The 15,162-nt window shown below is 35.2% G+C and overlaps 1 protein-coding gene across 50 annotated transcripts in view; it reads left to right on the top strand.

Moving 5' to 3' along the window:
- si:ch211-266g18.10 (titin) overlaps positions 1 to 15,162 on the top strand; it is a 65,516-nt gene that overhangs the window by 36,830 nt on the left and 13,524 nt on the right. For 7 of the 50 annotated variants that reach the window (XM_052153103.1, XM_052153106.1, XM_052153154.1 and 4 more), the window contains 62 exons: positions 63 to 110; positions 822 to 869; positions 950 to 997; positions 1,085 to 1,132; positions 1,327 to 1,374; positions 1,465 to 1,509; positions 1,600 to 1,656; positions 1,800 to 1,844; positions 1,987 to 2,031; positions 2,126 to 2,173; positions 2,274 to 2,321; positions 2,512 to 2,556; positions 2,669 to 2,722; positions 2,856 to 2,903; positions 3,000 to 3,047; positions 4,095 to 4,142; positions 4,223 to 4,270; positions 4,359 to 4,406; positions 4,602 to 4,649; positions 4,746 to 4,793; positions 5,506 to 5,553; positions 5,634 to 5,681; positions 5,766 to 5,822; positions 5,966 to 6,010; positions 6,152 to 6,196; positions 6,291 to 6,338; positions 6,439 to 6,486; positions 6,660 to 6,704; positions 6,817 to 6,870; positions 7,004 to 7,051; positions 7,148 to 7,195; positions 8,245 to 8,292; positions 8,373 to 8,420; positions 8,505 to 8,561; positions 8,705 to 8,749; positions 8,891 to 8,935; positions 9,030 to 9,077; positions 9,178 to 9,225; positions 9,399 to 9,443; positions 9,556 to 9,609; positions 9,749 to 9,796; positions 9,893 to 9,940; positions 10,992 to 11,039; positions 11,120 to 11,167; positions 11,252 to 11,308; positions 11,452 to 11,496; positions 11,638 to 11,682; positions 11,777 to 11,824; positions 11,925 to 11,972; positions 12,168 to 12,212; positions 12,325 to 12,378; positions 12,517 to 12,564; positions 12,661 to 12,708; positions 13,772 to 13,819; positions 13,900 to 13,947; positions 14,036 to 14,083; positions 14,279 to 14,326; positions 14,417 to 14,461; positions 14,552 to 14,608; positions 14,752 to 14,796; positions 14,938 to 14,982; positions 15,077 to 15,124. In XM_052153103.1, coding sequence (XP_052009063.1) covers positions 63 to 110; positions 822 to 869; positions 950 to 997; positions 1,085 to 1,132; positions 1,327 to 1,374; positions 1,465 to 1,509; positions 1,600 to 1,656; positions 1,800 to 1,844; positions 1,987 to 2,031; positions 2,126 to 2,173; positions 2,274 to 2,321; positions 2,512 to 2,556; positions 2,669 to 2,722; positions 2,856 to 2,903; positions 3,000 to 3,047; positions 4,095 to 4,142; positions 4,223 to 4,270; positions 4,359 to 4,406; positions 4,602 to 4,649; positions 4,746 to 4,793; positions 5,506 to 5,553; positions 5,634 to 5,681; positions 5,766 to 5,822; positions 5,966 to 6,010; positions 6,152 to 6,196; positions 6,291 to 6,338; positions 6,439 to 6,486; positions 6,660 to 6,704; positions 6,817 to 6,870; positions 7,004 to 7,051; positions 7,148 to 7,195; positions 8,245 to 8,292; positions 8,373 to 8,420; positions 8,505 to 8,561; positions 8,705 to 8,749; positions 8,891 to 8,935; positions 9,030 to 9,077; positions 9,178 to 9,225; positions 9,399 to 9,443; positions 9,556 to 9,609; positions 9,749 to 9,796; positions 9,893 to 9,940; positions 10,992 to 11,039; positions 11,120 to 11,167; positions 11,252 to 11,308; positions 11,452 to 11,496; positions 11,638 to 11,682; positions 11,777 to 11,824; positions 11,925 to 11,972; positions 12,168 to 12,212; positions 12,325 to 12,378; positions 12,517 to 12,564; positions 12,661 to 12,708; positions 13,772 to 13,819; positions 13,900 to 13,947; positions 14,036 to 14,083; positions 14,279 to 14,326; positions 14,417 to 14,461; positions 14,552 to 14,608; positions 14,752 to 14,796; positions 14,938 to 14,982; positions 15,077 to 15,124 — 2,997 coding nt within the window. The remainder of the gene's footprint in view (positions 1 to 62; positions 111 to 821; positions 870 to 949; positions 998 to 1,084; positions 1,133 to 1,326; positions 1,375 to 1,464; positions 1,510 to 1,599; positions 1,657 to 1,799; positions 1,845 to 1,986; positions 2,032 to 2,125; positions 2,174 to 2,273; positions 2,322 to 2,511; positions 2,557 to 2,668; positions 2,723 to 2,855; positions 2,904 to 2,999; positions 3,048 to 4,094; positions 4,143 to 4,222; positions 4,271 to 4,358; positions 4,407 to 4,601; positions 4,650 to 4,745; positions 4,794 to 5,505; positions 5,554 to 5,633; positions 5,682 to 5,765; positions 5,823 to 5,965; positions 6,011 to 6,151; positions 6,197 to 6,290; positions 6,339 to 6,438; positions 6,487 to 6,659; positions 6,705 to 6,816; positions 6,871 to 7,003; positions 7,052 to 7,147; positions 7,196 to 8,244; positions 8,293 to 8,372; positions 8,421 to 8,504; positions 8,562 to 8,704; positions 8,750 to 8,890; positions 8,936 to 9,029; positions 9,078 to 9,177; positions 9,226 to 9,398; positions 9,444 to 9,555; positions 9,610 to 9,748; positions 9,797 to 9,892; positions 9,941 to 10,991; positions 11,040 to 11,119; positions 11,168 to 11,251; positions 11,309 to 11,451; positions 11,497 to 11,637; positions 11,683 to 11,776; positions 11,825 to 11,924; positions 11,973 to 12,167; positions 12,213 to 12,324; positions 12,379 to 12,516; positions 12,565 to 12,660; positions 12,709 to 13,771; positions 13,820 to 13,899; positions 13,948 to 14,035; positions 14,084 to 14,278; positions 14,327 to 14,416; positions 14,462 to 14,551; positions 14,609 to 14,751; positions 14,797 to 14,937; positions 14,983 to 15,076; positions 15,125 to 15,162) is intronic. The other 43 variants (XM_052153104.1, XM_052153111.1, XM_052153109.1 and 40 more) reach the window with 43 other exon arrangements.

The raw sequence follows: 15,162 nt of genomic DNA, 5'->3' as shown, positions 1-15,162 counted from the left end.
CTTAAGCAATTTTACTGTTATGCAAAAGAAATCATTGTCCATTAATGTTATCAACATTGTAGAGGCTGAAGTCATCCAGGAGAAAGCTAAACTAGCCCCTGAAAAGAAAGGTATGGATGTCAATTAAATCATTACATATACCAGTACTGATTTTTTAGACTATATGATTATTATTCTTCACATCAATCCAAAATGTTTTTATGGCTTAAAGTTACCAAAGAAAAGTCATTTGAATCAACACCAGAACCTACAAAGAACCATATTCAATATACACCAATCAGCCACAACATTAAAACCACCTGCTTAATATTGTGTAGATTCCCCTCGTGCCGCCAAAACAGCGCCAACCAGCATCTCAGAATAGCATTCAAAGATGCTATTCTTCTCACCACAATTGTACAGAGCAGTTATCAACATCAACACGGCATTTCCATCCACAGAACTGTCGCTCATTGGATGTTTTTGATTTTGGCACCTTTTTGAATAAATTCTAGAGACTGTTGTCCATGAAAATCCCAGGGGATCAGCAGTTACAGAAATACTCAAACCAGCCCATTTTACCACCCCTGGAGTCACAAGTTTGAATCCCAGGCCGTGCTGAGTGACTCCAGACAGGTCTCCTAAGCAACCAAATTGGCCCAGTTGCTAAGGGGGGTAGAGTCACATGGGGTAACCTGCTTGTGGTCGCTATAACATGGTTCGCTCTCGGTGGGAATCAGAATTTATTTGGGGAATGTTACCAAAACTGTTTCGCCTGGCATGTTGTAAGATAATGCTAACCTTTTGCTTTTTCTAAATTTTTTTATGTTACCAATATTTAGAGGCTGAAGTCATCAAAGAGAAAGTGAAACCAGCACCTGAGAAGAAAGGTAGGGGTTCCAATGATCTCATCCTAATGTGTAAAATGTAATAGCAATCTCTAAATATTTTCACATCACCTCCATTTTAGATGCTGAAGTCATCAAAGAGAAAGCTAAACCAACTCCTGTAAAGAAAGGTATAAGTATCATTGAAATCATCTTGTGTATATGATGCTTTTCATGTATAATGATTATTCATCACACAAAATGAAACTGTTTTTCAGAGCCTGAAGTTGCTAAAGAAAAGGCACCTGAACCAACAACAAAAAGAGGTGAGATTTCCCTTGATGGCTTTTAGGATGCTTTAAAAAAAGTCACCAGTATTGGTAATTCTGTCCAAATGAAGAGATAGACCTATAGTCCAGATTTACTATATTAAACTAGGGGTCAGTATTTTAGAGACTGAGCAAGTTAAGAAACTATACGTTTGTCATGATACAAACTGAAATTTCCCTTTGATTTGAAGAGTCTGACATTACCAAAGAGAAAGCTAAACCAGCCCCTAAGAAGAAAGGTTGGATTTATTGTTAACAATCAAATTAACTTTATTCCTAAGCTAAATGTTATACCTTGTCTAAAACATTTTATATTATCGTCATTGTAGAGGCTGAAATCATCGAGGAAGTTAAACTAACTCCTGTGAAGAAAGGTAATAGATTCAATTAAATCATCTTGCATATATGTATGTATAAATATATATATATATATGATTTATGATTATTTACCACACATATTATAGAGCCTGATGTTCCTAAAGAAAAGGCACCTGAACCAACACAAAAACCTGCAAAGAAAGGTATTGATACACAGTATTCATATGTTTTATCTTTTAAAGTTTGCAATTTGGAATACCGGACTGAATCCCATCCGTATGTTTTCATATTCCAAGTTTTTTGTAGACACAAATGCTTATGTATTTACATCGTCACTGCTTTTCAGTTGAGGTTCCAAAGGAAAAGGCTAAACCAGTTCCTGAAGAGAAAGGTACATGTCCAATGACCTTTACATTCGAAATCCTTTTTACTTATTATTTTGTGACATAGCATTTCTGATTTATCAAAACATCTCCAAAAAATGGCCTCTGTCTTAAATGCAGTCAATAAGGTTAAACCCACATGTTTTGCAGAACCTGTGATAACTAAAGAAAAGCCGAAGCCAGCACCAAAGAAAGGTACTTTAGTTTATTAGAGAGAATAATATCAAGACATTTTTCCTGGGCCAGTTTTAAGAGAACGATAAATGCATTAATATTTTCACCATTGTAGAGGCTGAAGCCATTAAAGAGAAAGCTAAACCAGCCTCTAAGAAGAAAGGTTTGATTTACGTTGTTACCTATCAAATTAACATGATCCATAAGCAAAGTATAAGATTATACAAAAGAAAGTAATTTATTTTCACTAATTCTTATTTTAGAGGTTGAAGTCCTCAAGGAGGAAATTAAACTAGCCCCTGTAAAGAAAGGTAGGTGTTACAGTACTATTGTTTTAACTTCAAGTGTGTTTTTATGCTATGTTTAATATCAAATAAATACTATTCCTGCTAATCAAAGGCATTTATTATTTATTTAAGGTATTTATTTTTTTCTTATTATCTTTTATTAAATTGTTTTTTTGCATTTTTACAAGAACTTTTACAATCATTGTGTTTTCAGGGGCTGAAGTCAAGGAGAAAGCTAAACCAGCTCCTGTAAAGAAAGGTACTGTATATATAAAACACCCTGCATGCTGTTGCTTTACACTATAAGAAAATAATTTATGAAAAATAAAATACTGTTTAATAAAACCAATTATAAAATGCCAATTTTATAGAGAAAGTTGCTAAAGAAAAAGCACCTGAGCCAACACCAGAACCTGCAAAGAAAGGTATTCATATACAATATATGTCGTGAGTGCTTTATCCTTTTGAAATGATTCAACGTTTTTGCTATGCCAGAATAGCAAAATGGAAAAATATAGTTCACTTTCTCTAAATGGTTTTATACTTTCACCATTTCAGAAGCTGAAATCGTCAAAGAGAAATCAAAAACGGCCCCTAAAAAGAAAGGTTAGATTTGTTTTGAGAATCTAATGAAAGTTTTCTTAAGCAATTTTACTGTTATGCAAAAGAAATCATTGTCCATTAATGTTATCAACATTGTAGAGGCTGAAGTCATCCAGGAGAAATCTAAACTAGCCCCTGAAAAGAAAGGTATGGATGTCAATTAAATCATTACATATACCAGTACTGATTTTTTAGACTATAGGATGATTATTCTACACATCAATCCAAAATGTTTTTATGGCTTAAAGTTACCAAAGAAAAGTCATTTGAATCAACACCAGAACCTACAAAGAAAGGTATCCATATTCAATATACACCAATCAGTCACAACATTAAAACCACCTGCCTAATATTGTGTATATCAAGTCAACTCAAGTGGTTTTTATTGTCATTTCAACCATATACAGTTAGTACAGTACACAGCGAAATGAGACAACGTTCCTCCAGGACCATGGTGCTACATAAAAACAACATAGGACAAACACAGGACCACATGAGACTACACAACTAAATAAAATACCTATATAAATACCTATATGTACCTATATACCTATATAAAGTGCACGTGCAAACGTGCAAAAAGTACGGGACAGTACAAGAAATTTCTGACAATGAACAGGACAATAGGCACAGTGAGAGACAGTGCAGCACCATTTTGGATCCGGAGAGGCCGCTGCGTGCTACCGCGCCACCATCTTGGATCATATATCCCTCATGCCGCCAAAACAGCGCCAACCAGCATCTCAGAATAGCATTCAGAGTTGCTATTCTTCTCCCCACAATTGTACAGAGCAGTTATCAACATCAACACGGCATTTCCATCAACAGAACTGTCGCTCATTGGATGTTTTTGATTTTGGCACCTTTCTGAATAAATTCTAGAGACTGTTGTCCATGAAAATCCCAGGGGATCAGCAGTTACAGAAATACTCAAACCAGCCCATTTTACGAGTTTGAATCCCAGGCTGTGCTGAGTGACTCCAGACATGTCTCCTAAGCAACCAAATTGGCCCAGTTGCTAAGGGGGGTAGAGTCACATGGGGTAACCTCCTTGTGGTCGCTATAACATGGTTCACTCTCGGTGGGAATCAGAATTTATTTGGGGAATGTTACCAAAACTGTTTCGCCTGGCATGTTGTAAGATAATTCTAACCTTTTGCTTTTTATAAATATTTTTATGTTACCAATATTTAGAGGCTGAAGTCATCAAAGAGAAAGTGAAACCAGCACCTGAGAAGAAAGGTAGGGGTTCCAATGATCTCATCCTAATGTGTAAAATGTAATAGCAATCTCTAAATATTTTCACATCACCTCCATTTTAGATGCTGAAGTCATCAAAGAGAAAGCTAAACCAACTCCTGTAAAGAAAGGTATAAGTATCTTTGAAATCATCTTGTGTATAATGATGCTTTTCATGTATAATGATTATTCATCACACAAAATGAAACTGTTTTTCAGAGCCTGAAGTTGCTAAAGAAAAGGCACCTGAACCAACAACAAAAAGAGGTGAGATTTCCCTTGATGGCTTTTAGGATGCTTTAAAAAAAAGTCACCAGGATTGGTAATTCTGTCTAAATGAATAGTTAGACCTATAGTCCAGATTTACTATATTAAACTAGGGGTCAGTATTTTAGAGACTGAGCAAGTTAAGAAACTATACGTTTGTCATAATACAAACTGAAATTTCCCTTTGATTTGAAGAGTCTGACATTACCAAAGAGAAAGCTAAACCAGCCCCTAAGAAGAAAGGTTAGATTTGTTTTGAGAATCTAATTAAAGTTTTCTTAAGCAATTTTACTTTTATGCAAAAGAAATCATTGTCCATTAATGTTATCAACATTGTAGAGGCTGAAGTCATCCAGGAGAAATCTAAACTAGCCCCTGAAAAGAAAGGTATGGATGTCAATTAAATCATTACATATACCAGTACTGATTTTTTAGACTATATGATTATTATTCTTCACATCAATCCAAAATGTTTTTATGGCTTAAAGTTGCCAAAGAAAAGGGATTTGAATCAACACCAGAACCTACAAAGATCCATATTCAATATACACCAATCAGCAACAACATTAAAACCACCTGCTTAATATTGTGTAGATTCCCCTCGTGCCGCCAAAACAGCGCCAACCAGCATCTCAGAATAGCATTCAAAGATGCTATTCTTCTCACCACAATTGTACAGAGCGGTTATCAACGTCAACACGGCATTTCCATCAACAGAACTGTCGCTCATTGGATGTTTTTGGTATTTGGCACCTTTTTGAATAAATTCTAGAGACTGTTGTCCATGAAAATCCCAGGGGATCAGCAGTTACAGAAATACTCAAACCAGCCCATTTTACCACCCCTGGAGTCACGAGTTTGAATCCCAGGCCGTGCTGAGTGACTCCAGACATGTCTCCTAAGCAACCAAATTGGCCCAGTTGCTAGGGAGGGTAGAGTCACATGGGGTAACCTCCTCATGGTCGCTATAACATGGTTCGCTCTCGGTGGGAATCAGAATTTATTTGGGGGATGTTACCAAAACTGTTTCGCCTGGCATGTTGTAAGATAATGCTAACCGTTTGCTTTTTCTAAATATTTTTATGTTACCAATATTTAGAGGCTGAAGTCATCAAAGAAAAAGTGAAACCAGCACCTGAGAAGAAAGGTAGGGGTTCCAATGATCTCATCCTAATGTGTAAAATGTAATAGCAATCTCTAAATATTTTCACATCACCTCCATTTTAGATGCTGAAGTCATCAAAGAGAAAGCTAAACCAACTCCTGTAAAGAAAGGTAATAGATTCAATTAAATCATCTTGCATATATGTATGTATAAATATATATATGATTTATGATTATTTACCACACATATTATAGAGCCTGAAGTTCCTAAAGAAAAGGCACCTGAACCAACACAAAAACCTCCAAAGAAAGGTATTGATACACAGTATTCATATGTTTTATCTTTTAAAGTTTGCAATTTGGAATACCGGACTGAATCCCATCCGTATGTTTTCATATTCCAAGTTTTTTGTAGACACAAATGCTTATGTATTTACATCGTCACTGCTTTTCAGTTGAGGTTCCAAAGGAAAAGGTTAAACCAGTTCCTGAAGAGAAAGGTACATGTCCAATAACCTTTACATTCGAAATCCTTTTTACTTATTATTTTGTGACATAGCATTGCTGATTTATCAAACATCTCCAAAAAATGGCCTCTGTCTTAAATGCAGTCAATAAGGTTAAACCCACATGTTTTGCAGAACCTGTGATAACTAAAGAAAAGCCGAAGCCAGCACCAAAGAAAGGTACTTTAGTTTATTAGCGAGAATAATGTCAAGATATTTTTCCTGGGCCAGTTTTAAGAGAACGATAAATGCTTTAATATTTTCACCATTGTAGAGGCTGAAGCCATTAAAGAGAAAGCTAAACCAGCCTCTGAGAAGAAAGGTTTGATTTACGTTGTTACCTATCAAATTAACATGATCCATAAGCAAAGTATAAGATTATACAAAAGAAAGTAATTTATTTTCACTAATTCTTATTTTAGAGGTTGAAGTCCTCAAGGAGGAAATTAAACTAGTCCCTGTAAAGAAAGGTAGGTGTTACAGTACTATTGTTTTAACTTCAAGTGTGTTTTTATGCTATGTTTAATATAAAATAAATACTATTCCTGCTAATCAAAGGCAATAGTAAAGATTTTCTCTCTGTCTGTCTTAATTTTTTTTTTCTGCATTTTTACCAAATCTTTTACAATCGTTGTGTTTTCAGAGGCTGAAGTCAAGGAGAAAGTTAAACCATCTCCTGTAAAGAAAGGTACTGTATATATAAAACACCCTGCATGCTGTTGCTTTACACTATAAGAAAATAATTTATGAAAAATAAAATACTGTTTAATAAAACCAATTATAAAATGCCAATTTTATAGAGAAAGTTGCTAAAGAAAAAGCACCTGAGCCAACACCAGAACCTGCAAAGAAAGGTATTCATATACAATATATGTCGTGAGTGCTTTATCCTTTTGAAATGATTCAACGTTTTTGCTATGCCAGAATAGCAAAATGGAAAAATATAGTTCACTTTCTCTAAATGGTTTTATACTTTCACCATTTCAGAAGCTGAAATCGTCAAAGAGAAATCAAAAACGGCCCCTAAGAAGAAAGGTTAGATTTGTTTTGAGAATCTAATGAAAGTTTTCTTAAGCAATTTTACTGTTATGCAAAAGCAATCATTGTCCATTAATGTTATCAACATTGTAGAGGCTGAAGTCATCCAGGAGAAAGCTAAACTAGCCCCTGAAAAGAAAGGTATGGATGTCAATTAAATCATTACATATACCAGTACTGATTTTTTAGACTATAGGATGATTATTCTACACATCAATCCAAAATGTTTTTATGGCTTAAAGTTGCCAAAGAAAAGTCATTTGAATCAAAACCAGAACCTACAAAGAAAGGTATCCATATTCAATATACACCAATCAGTCACAACATTAAAACCACCTGCCTAATATTGTGTAGATCAAGTCAAGTCAAGTGGATTTTATTGTTGTTTCAACCATATACAGTTAGCACAGTACACAGCGAAATGAGACAACGTTCCTCCAGGACCATGGTGCTACATAAAAACAACATAGGACAAACACAGGACCACATGAGACTACACAACTAAATAAAATACCTATATAAATACCTATATATACCTATATACCTATATAAAGTGCACGTGCAAACATGTGCAAAAAGTACGGGACAGTACAAGAAATTTCTGACAATGAACAGGACAATAGGCACAATGAGAGACAGTGCAGCACCATTTTGGATCCGGAGAGGCCGCTGCGTGCTACCGCGCCACCATCTTGGATCATATATCCCTCATGCTGCCAAAACAGCGCCAACCAGCATCTCAGAATAGCATTCAGAGTTGCTATTCTTCTCCCCACAATTGTACAGAGCAGTTATCAACATCAACACGGCATTTCCATCAACAGAACTGTCGCTCATTGGATGTTTTTGATTTTGGCACCTTTCTGCATAAATTCTAGAGACTGTTGTCCATGAAAATCCCAGGGGATCAGCAGTTACAGAAATACTCAAACCAGCCCATTTTACGAGTTTGAATCCCAGGCCGTGCTGCGTGACTCCAGACAGGTCTCCTAAGCAACCAAATTGGCCCAGTTGCTAAGGGGGGTAGAGTCTCATGGGGTAACCTCCTCATGGTTGCTATAACATGGTTCGCTCTCGGTGGGAATCAGAATTTATTTGGGGAATGTTACCAAAACTGTTTCGCCTGGCATGTTGTAAGATAATGCTAACCTTTTGCTTTTTCTAAATATTTTTATGTTACCAATATTTAGAGGCTGAAGTCATCAAAGAGAAAGTGAAACCAGCACCTGAGAAGAAAGGTAGGGGTTCCAATGATCTCATCCTAATGTGTAAAATGTAATAGCAATCTCTAAATATTTTCACATCACCTCCATTTTAGATGCTGAAGTCATCAAAGAGAAAGCTAAACCAACTCCTGTAAAGAAAGGTAATAGATTCAATTAAATCATCTTGCATATATGTATGTATAAATATATATATGATTTATGATTATTTACCACACGTATTATAGAGCCTGAAGTTCCTAAAGAAAAGGCACCTGAACCAACACAAAAACCTCCAAAGAAAGGTATTGATACACAGTATTCATATGTTTTATCTTTTAAAGTTTGCAATTTGGAATACCGGACTGAATCCCATCCGTATGTTTTCATATTCCAAGTTTTTTGTAGACACAAATGCTTATGTATTTACATCGTCACTGCTTTTCAGTTGAGGTTCCAAAGGAAAAGGTTAAACCAGTTCCTGAAGAGAAAGGTACATGTCCAATAACCTTTACATTCGAAATCCTTTTTACTTATTATTTTGTGACATAGCATTGCTGATTTATCAAACATCTCCAAAAAATGGCCTCTGTCTTAAATGCAGTCAATAAGGTTAAACCCACATGTTTTGCAGAACCTGTGATAACTAAAGAAAAGCCGAAGCCAGCACCAAAGAAAGGTACTTTAGTTTATTAGCGAGAATAATGTCAAGATATTTTTCCTGGGCCAGTTTTAAGAGAACGATAAATGCATTAATATTTTCACCATTGTAGAGGCTGAAGCCATTAAAGAGAAAGCTAAACCAGCCTCTGAGAAGAAAGGTTTGATTTACGTTGTTACCTATCAAATTAACATGATCCATAAGCAAAGTATAAGATTATACAAAAGAGAGTAATTTATTTTCACTAATTCTTATTTTAGAGGTTGAAGTCCTCAAGGAGGAAATTAAACTAGTCCCTGTAAAGAAAGGTAGGTGTTACAGTACTATTGTTTTAACTTCAAGTGTGTTTTTATGCTATGTTTAATATCAAATAAATACTATTCCTGCTAATCAAAGGCAATAGTAAAGATTTTCTCTCTGTCTGTCTTTATTTTTTTTTTCTGCATTTTTACCAAATCTTTTACAATCGTTGTGTTTTCAGAGGCTGAAGTCAAGGAGAAAGCTAAACCATCTCCTGTAAAGAAAGGTACTGTATATATAAAACACCCTGCATGCTGTTGCTTTACACTATAAGAAAATAATTTATGAAAAATAAAATACTGTTTAATAAAACCAATTATAAAATGCCAATTTTATAGAGAAAGTTGCTAAAGAAAAAGCACCTGAGCCAACACCAGAACCTGCAAAGAAAGGTATTCATATACAATATAAGATATGTCGTGAGTGCTTTATCCTTTTGAAATGATTCAACGTTTTTGCTATGCCAGAATAGCAAAATGGAAAAATATAGTTCACTTTCTCTAAATGGGTTTTATACTTTCACCATTTCAGAAGCTGAAATCGTCAAAGAGAAATCAAAAACAGCCCCTATAAAGAAAGGTTAGATTTGTTTTGAGAATCTAATGAAAGTTTTCTTAAGCAATTTTACTGTTATGCAAAAGAAATCATTGTCCATTAATGTTATCAACATTGTAGAGGCTGAAGTCATCCAGGAGAAAGCTAAACTAGCCCCTGAAAAGAAAGGTATGGATGTCAATTAAATCATTACATATACCAGTACTGATTTTTTAGACTATAGGATGATTATTCTTCACATCAATCCAAAATGTTTTTATGGCTTAAAGTTGCCAAAGAAAAGTCATTTGAATCAAAACCAGAACCTACAAAGAAAGGTATCCATATTCAATATACACCAATCAGTCACAACATTAAAACCACCTGCCTAATATTGTGTAGATCAAGTCAAGTCAAGTGGATTTTATTGTTGTTTCAACCATATACAGTTAGCACAGTACACAGCTGAAATGAGACAACGTTCCTCCAGGACCATGGTGCTACATAAAAACAACATAGGACAAACACAGGACCACATGAGACTACACAACTAAATAAAATACCTATATAAATACCTATATATACCTATATACCTATATAAAGTGCACGTGCAAACATGTGCAAAAAGTACGGGACAGTACAAGAAATTTCTGACAATGAACAGGACAATAGGCACAATGAGAGACAGTGCAGCACCATTTTGGATCCGGAGAGGCCGCTGCGTGCTACCGCGCCGCCATCTTGGATCATATATCCCTCATGCTGCCAAAACAGCGCCAACCAGCATCTCAGAATAGCATTCAGAGTTGCTATTCTTCTCCCCACAATTGTACAGAGCAGTTATCAACATCAACACGGCATTTCCATCAACAGAACTGTCGCTCATTGGATGTTTTTGATTTTGGCACCTTTCTGCATAAATTCTAGAGACTGTTGTCCATGAAAATCCCAGGGGATCAGCAGTTACAGAAATACTCAAACCAGCCCATTTTACGAGTTTGAATCCCAGGCCGTGCTGCGTGACTCCAGACAGGTCTCCTAAGCAACCAAATTGGCCCAGTTGCTAAGGGGGGTAGAGTCTCATGGGGTAACCTCCTCATGGTTGCTATAACATGGTTCGCTCTCGGTGGGAATCAGAATTTATTTGGGGAATGTTACCAAAACTGTTTCAGCCTGGCATGTTGTAAGATAATGCTAACCTTTTGCTTTTTCTAAATATTTTTATGTTACCAATATTTAGAGGCTGAAGTCATCAAAGAGAAAGTGAAACCAGCACCTGAGAAGAAAGGTAGGGGTTCCAATGATCTCATCCTAATGTGTAAAATGTAATAGCAATCTCTAAATATTTTCACATCACCTCCATTTTAGATGCTGAAGTCATCAAAGAGAAAGCTAAACCAACTCCTGTAAAGAAAGGTAATAGATTCAATTAAATCATCTTGCATATATGTATGTATAAATATATATATGATTTATGATTATTTACCACACGTATTATAGAGCCTGAAGTTCCTAAAGAAAAGGCACCTGAACCAACACAAAAACCTCCAAAGAAAGGTATTGATACACAGTATTCATATGTTTTATCTTTTAAAGTTTGCAATTTGGAATACCGGACTGAATCCCATCCGTATGTTTTCATATTCCAAGTTTTTTGTAGACACAAATGCTTATGTATTTACATCGTCACTGCTTTTCAGTTGAGGTTCCAAAGGAAAAGGCTAAACCAGTTCCTGAAGAGAAAGGTACATGTCCAATAACCTTTACATTCGAAATCCTTTTTACTTATTATTTTGTGACATAGCATTGCTGATTTATCAAACATCTCCAAAAAATGGCCTCTGTCTTAAATGCAGTCAATAAGGTTAAACCCACATGTTTTGCAGAACCTGTGATAACTAAAGAAAAGCCGAAGCCAGCACCAAAGAACGGTACTTTAGTTTATTAGAGAGAATAATATCAAGACATTTTTCCTGGGCCAGTTTTAAGAGAACGATAAATGCATTAATATTTTCACCATTGTAGAGGCTGAAGCCATTAAAGAGAAAGCTAAACCAGCCTCTGAGATGAAAGGTTTGATTTACGTTGTTACCTATCAAATTAACATGATCCATAAGCAAAGTATAAGATTATACAAAAGAGAGTAATTTATTTTCTTTAATTCTTATTTTAGAGGTTGAAGTCCTCAAGGAGGAAATTAAACTAGTCCCTGTAAAGAAAGGTAGGTGTTACAGTACTATTGTTTTAACTTCAAGTGTGTTTTTATGCTATGTTTAATATCAAATAAATACTATTCCTGCTAATCAAAGGCAATGGTAAAGATTTTCTGTCTGTCTGTCTTAATTTTTTTCTTTTTTTTTTTTTTTTTCTTTTTTTGTACATTTTACTAAATATTTTACAATCGTTGTGTTTTCAGAGGCTGAAGTCAAGGAGAAAGCTAAACCATCTCCTGTAAAGAAAGGTACTGTATATATAAAACACCCTGCATGCTGTTGCTTTACACTATATGAAAATAATTTATGAAAAATAAAATACTGTTTAATAAAACCAATTATAAAATGCCAATTTTATAGAGAAAGTTGCTAAAGAAAAAGCACCTGAGCCAACACCAGAACCTGCAAAGAAAGGTATTCATATACAATATAAGATATGTCGTGAGTGCTTTATCCTTTTGAAATGATTCAACGTTTTTGCTATGCAAGAATAGCAAAATGGAAAAATATATTTCACTTTCTCTAAATGTTTTTATACTTTCACCATTTCAGAAGCTGAAATCGTCAAAGAGAAATCAAAAACAGCCCCTAAGAAGAAAGGTTAGATTTGCTTTGAGAATCTAATGAAAGTTTTCTTAAGCAATTTTACTGTTATGCAAAAGAAATCATTGTCCATTAATGTTATCAACATTGTAGAGGCTGAAGTCATCCAGGAGAAATCTAAACTAGCCCCTGAAAAGAAAGGTATGGATGTCAATTAAATCATTACATATACCAGTACTGATTTTTTAGACTATATGATTATTATTCTTCACATCAATCCAAAATGTTTTTATGGCTTAAAGTTACCAAAGAAAAGTCATTTGAATCAACACCAGAACCTACAAAGAAAGGTATCCAAATACAATATACACCAATCAGTCACAACATTAAAACCACCTGCTTAATATTGTGTAGATCAAGTCAACTCAAGTGGATTTTATTGACGTTTCAACCATATACAGTCAGCACAGTACACAGCGAAATGAGACAACGTTCCTCCAGGACCATGGTGCTACATAAAAACAACATAGGACAAACACAGGACCACATGAGACTACACAACTAAATAAAATACCTATATAAATACCTATATGTACCTATATACCTATATAAAGTGCACTTGCAAACATGTGCAAAAAGTACGGGACAGTACAAGAAATTTCTGACAATGAACAGGACAATAGGCACAGTGAGAGACAGTGCAGCACCATTTTGGATCCGGAGAGGCCGCTGCGTGCTACCGCGCCGCCATCTTGGATCATATATCCTCATGCCGCCAAAACAGCGCCAACCAGCATCTCAGAATAGCATTCAGAGTTGCTATTCTTCTCCCCACAATGGTACAGAGCAGTTATCAACATCAACACGGCATTTCCATCAACAGAACTGTCGCTCATTGGATGTTTTTGATTTTGGCACCTTTTTGAATAAATTCTAGAGACTGTTGTCCATGAAAATCCCAGGGGATCAGCAGTTACAGAAATACTCAAACCAGCCCATTTTACCACCCCTGGAGTCATGAGTTTGAATCCCAGGGCGTGCTGAGTGACTCCAGACATGTCTCCTAAGCAACCAAATTGGCCCAGTTGCTAAGGGGGGTAGAGTCACATGGGGTAACCTCCTTGTGGTCGCTATAACATGGTTCGCTCTCGGTGGGAATCAGAATTTATTTGGGGAATGTTACCAAAACTGTTTCGCCTGGCATGTTGTAAGATAATGCTAACCTTTTGCTTTTTATAAATATTTTTATGTTACCAATATTTAGAGGCTGAAGTCATCAAAGAGAAAGTGAAACCAGCACCTGAGAAGAAAGGTAGGGGTTCCAATGATCTCATCCTAATGTGTAAAATGTAATAGCAATCTCTAAATATTTTCACATCACCTCCATTTTAGATGCTGAAGTCATCAAAGAGAAAGCTAAACCAACTCCTGTAAAGAAAGGTATAAGTATCATTGAAATCATCTTGTGTATAATGATGCTTTTCATGTATAATGATTATTCATCACACAAAATGAAACTGTTTTTCAGAGCCTGAAGTTGCTAAAGAAAAGGCACCTGAACCAACAACAAAAAAAGGTGAGATTTCCCTTGATGGCTTTTAGGATGCTTTAAAATAAAGTCACCAGTATTGGTAATTCTGTCCAAATGAAGAGATAGACCTATAGTCCAGATTTACTATATTAAACTAGGGGTCAGTATTTTAGAGACTGAGCAAGTTAAGAAACTATACGTTTGTCATAATACAAACTGAAATTTCCCTTTGATTTGAAGAGTCTGACATTACCAAAGAGAAAGCTAAACCAGCCCCTAAGAAGAAAGGTTGGATTTATTGTTAACAATCAAATTAACGTTATTCCTAAGCTAAATTTAATACCTTGTCTAAAACATTTTATATTATCATCATTGTAGAGGCTGAAATCATCGAGGAAGTTAAACTAACTCCTGTGAAGAAAGGTAATAGATTCAATTAAATCATCTTGCATATATGTATGTATAAATATATATATATATATGATTTATGATTATTTACCACACATATTATAGAGCCTGATGTTCCTAAAGAAAAGGCACCTGAACCAACACAAAAACCTGCAAAGAAAGGTATTGATACACAGTATTCATATGTTTTATCTTTTAAAGTTTGCAATTTGGAATACCGGACTGAATCCCATCCGTATGTTTTCATATTCCAAGTTTTTTGTAGACACAAATGCTTATATATTTACATCGTCACTGCTTTTCAGTTGAGGTTCCAAAGGAAAAGGCTAAACCAGTTCCTGAAGAGAAAGGTACATGTCCAATAACCTTTAAATTTGAAATCCTTTTTACTTATTATTTTGTGACATAGCATTGCTGATTTATCAAACATCTCCAAAAAATGGCCTCTGTCTTAAATGCAGTCAATAAGGTTAAACCCACATGTTTTGCAGAACCTGTGATAACTAAAGAAAAGCCGAAGCCAGCACCAAAGAAAGGTACTTTAGTTTATTAGAGAGAATAATATCAAGACATTTTTCCTGGGCCAATTTTAAGAGAACGATAAATGCTTTAATATTTTCACCATTGTAGAGGCTGAAGCCATTAAAGAGAAAGCTAAACCAGCCTCTAAGAAGAAAGGTTTGATTTACGTTGTTACCTATCAAATTAACATGATC

The sequence above is a fragment of the Xyrauchen texanus genome, chromosome 22 (genome assembly GCF_025860055.1).
Source record: "Xyrauchen texanus isolate HMW12.3.18 chromosome 22, RBS_HiC_50CHRs, whole genome shotgun sequence".
Taxonomy (NCBI): Eukaryota; Metazoa; Chordata; class Actinopteri; order Cypriniformes; family Catostomidae; genus Xyrauchen; species Xyrauchen texanus.
Note: the sequence above shows the minus strand (reverse complement) of the source record. Positions and strands in the feature narration are given on the sequence as shown.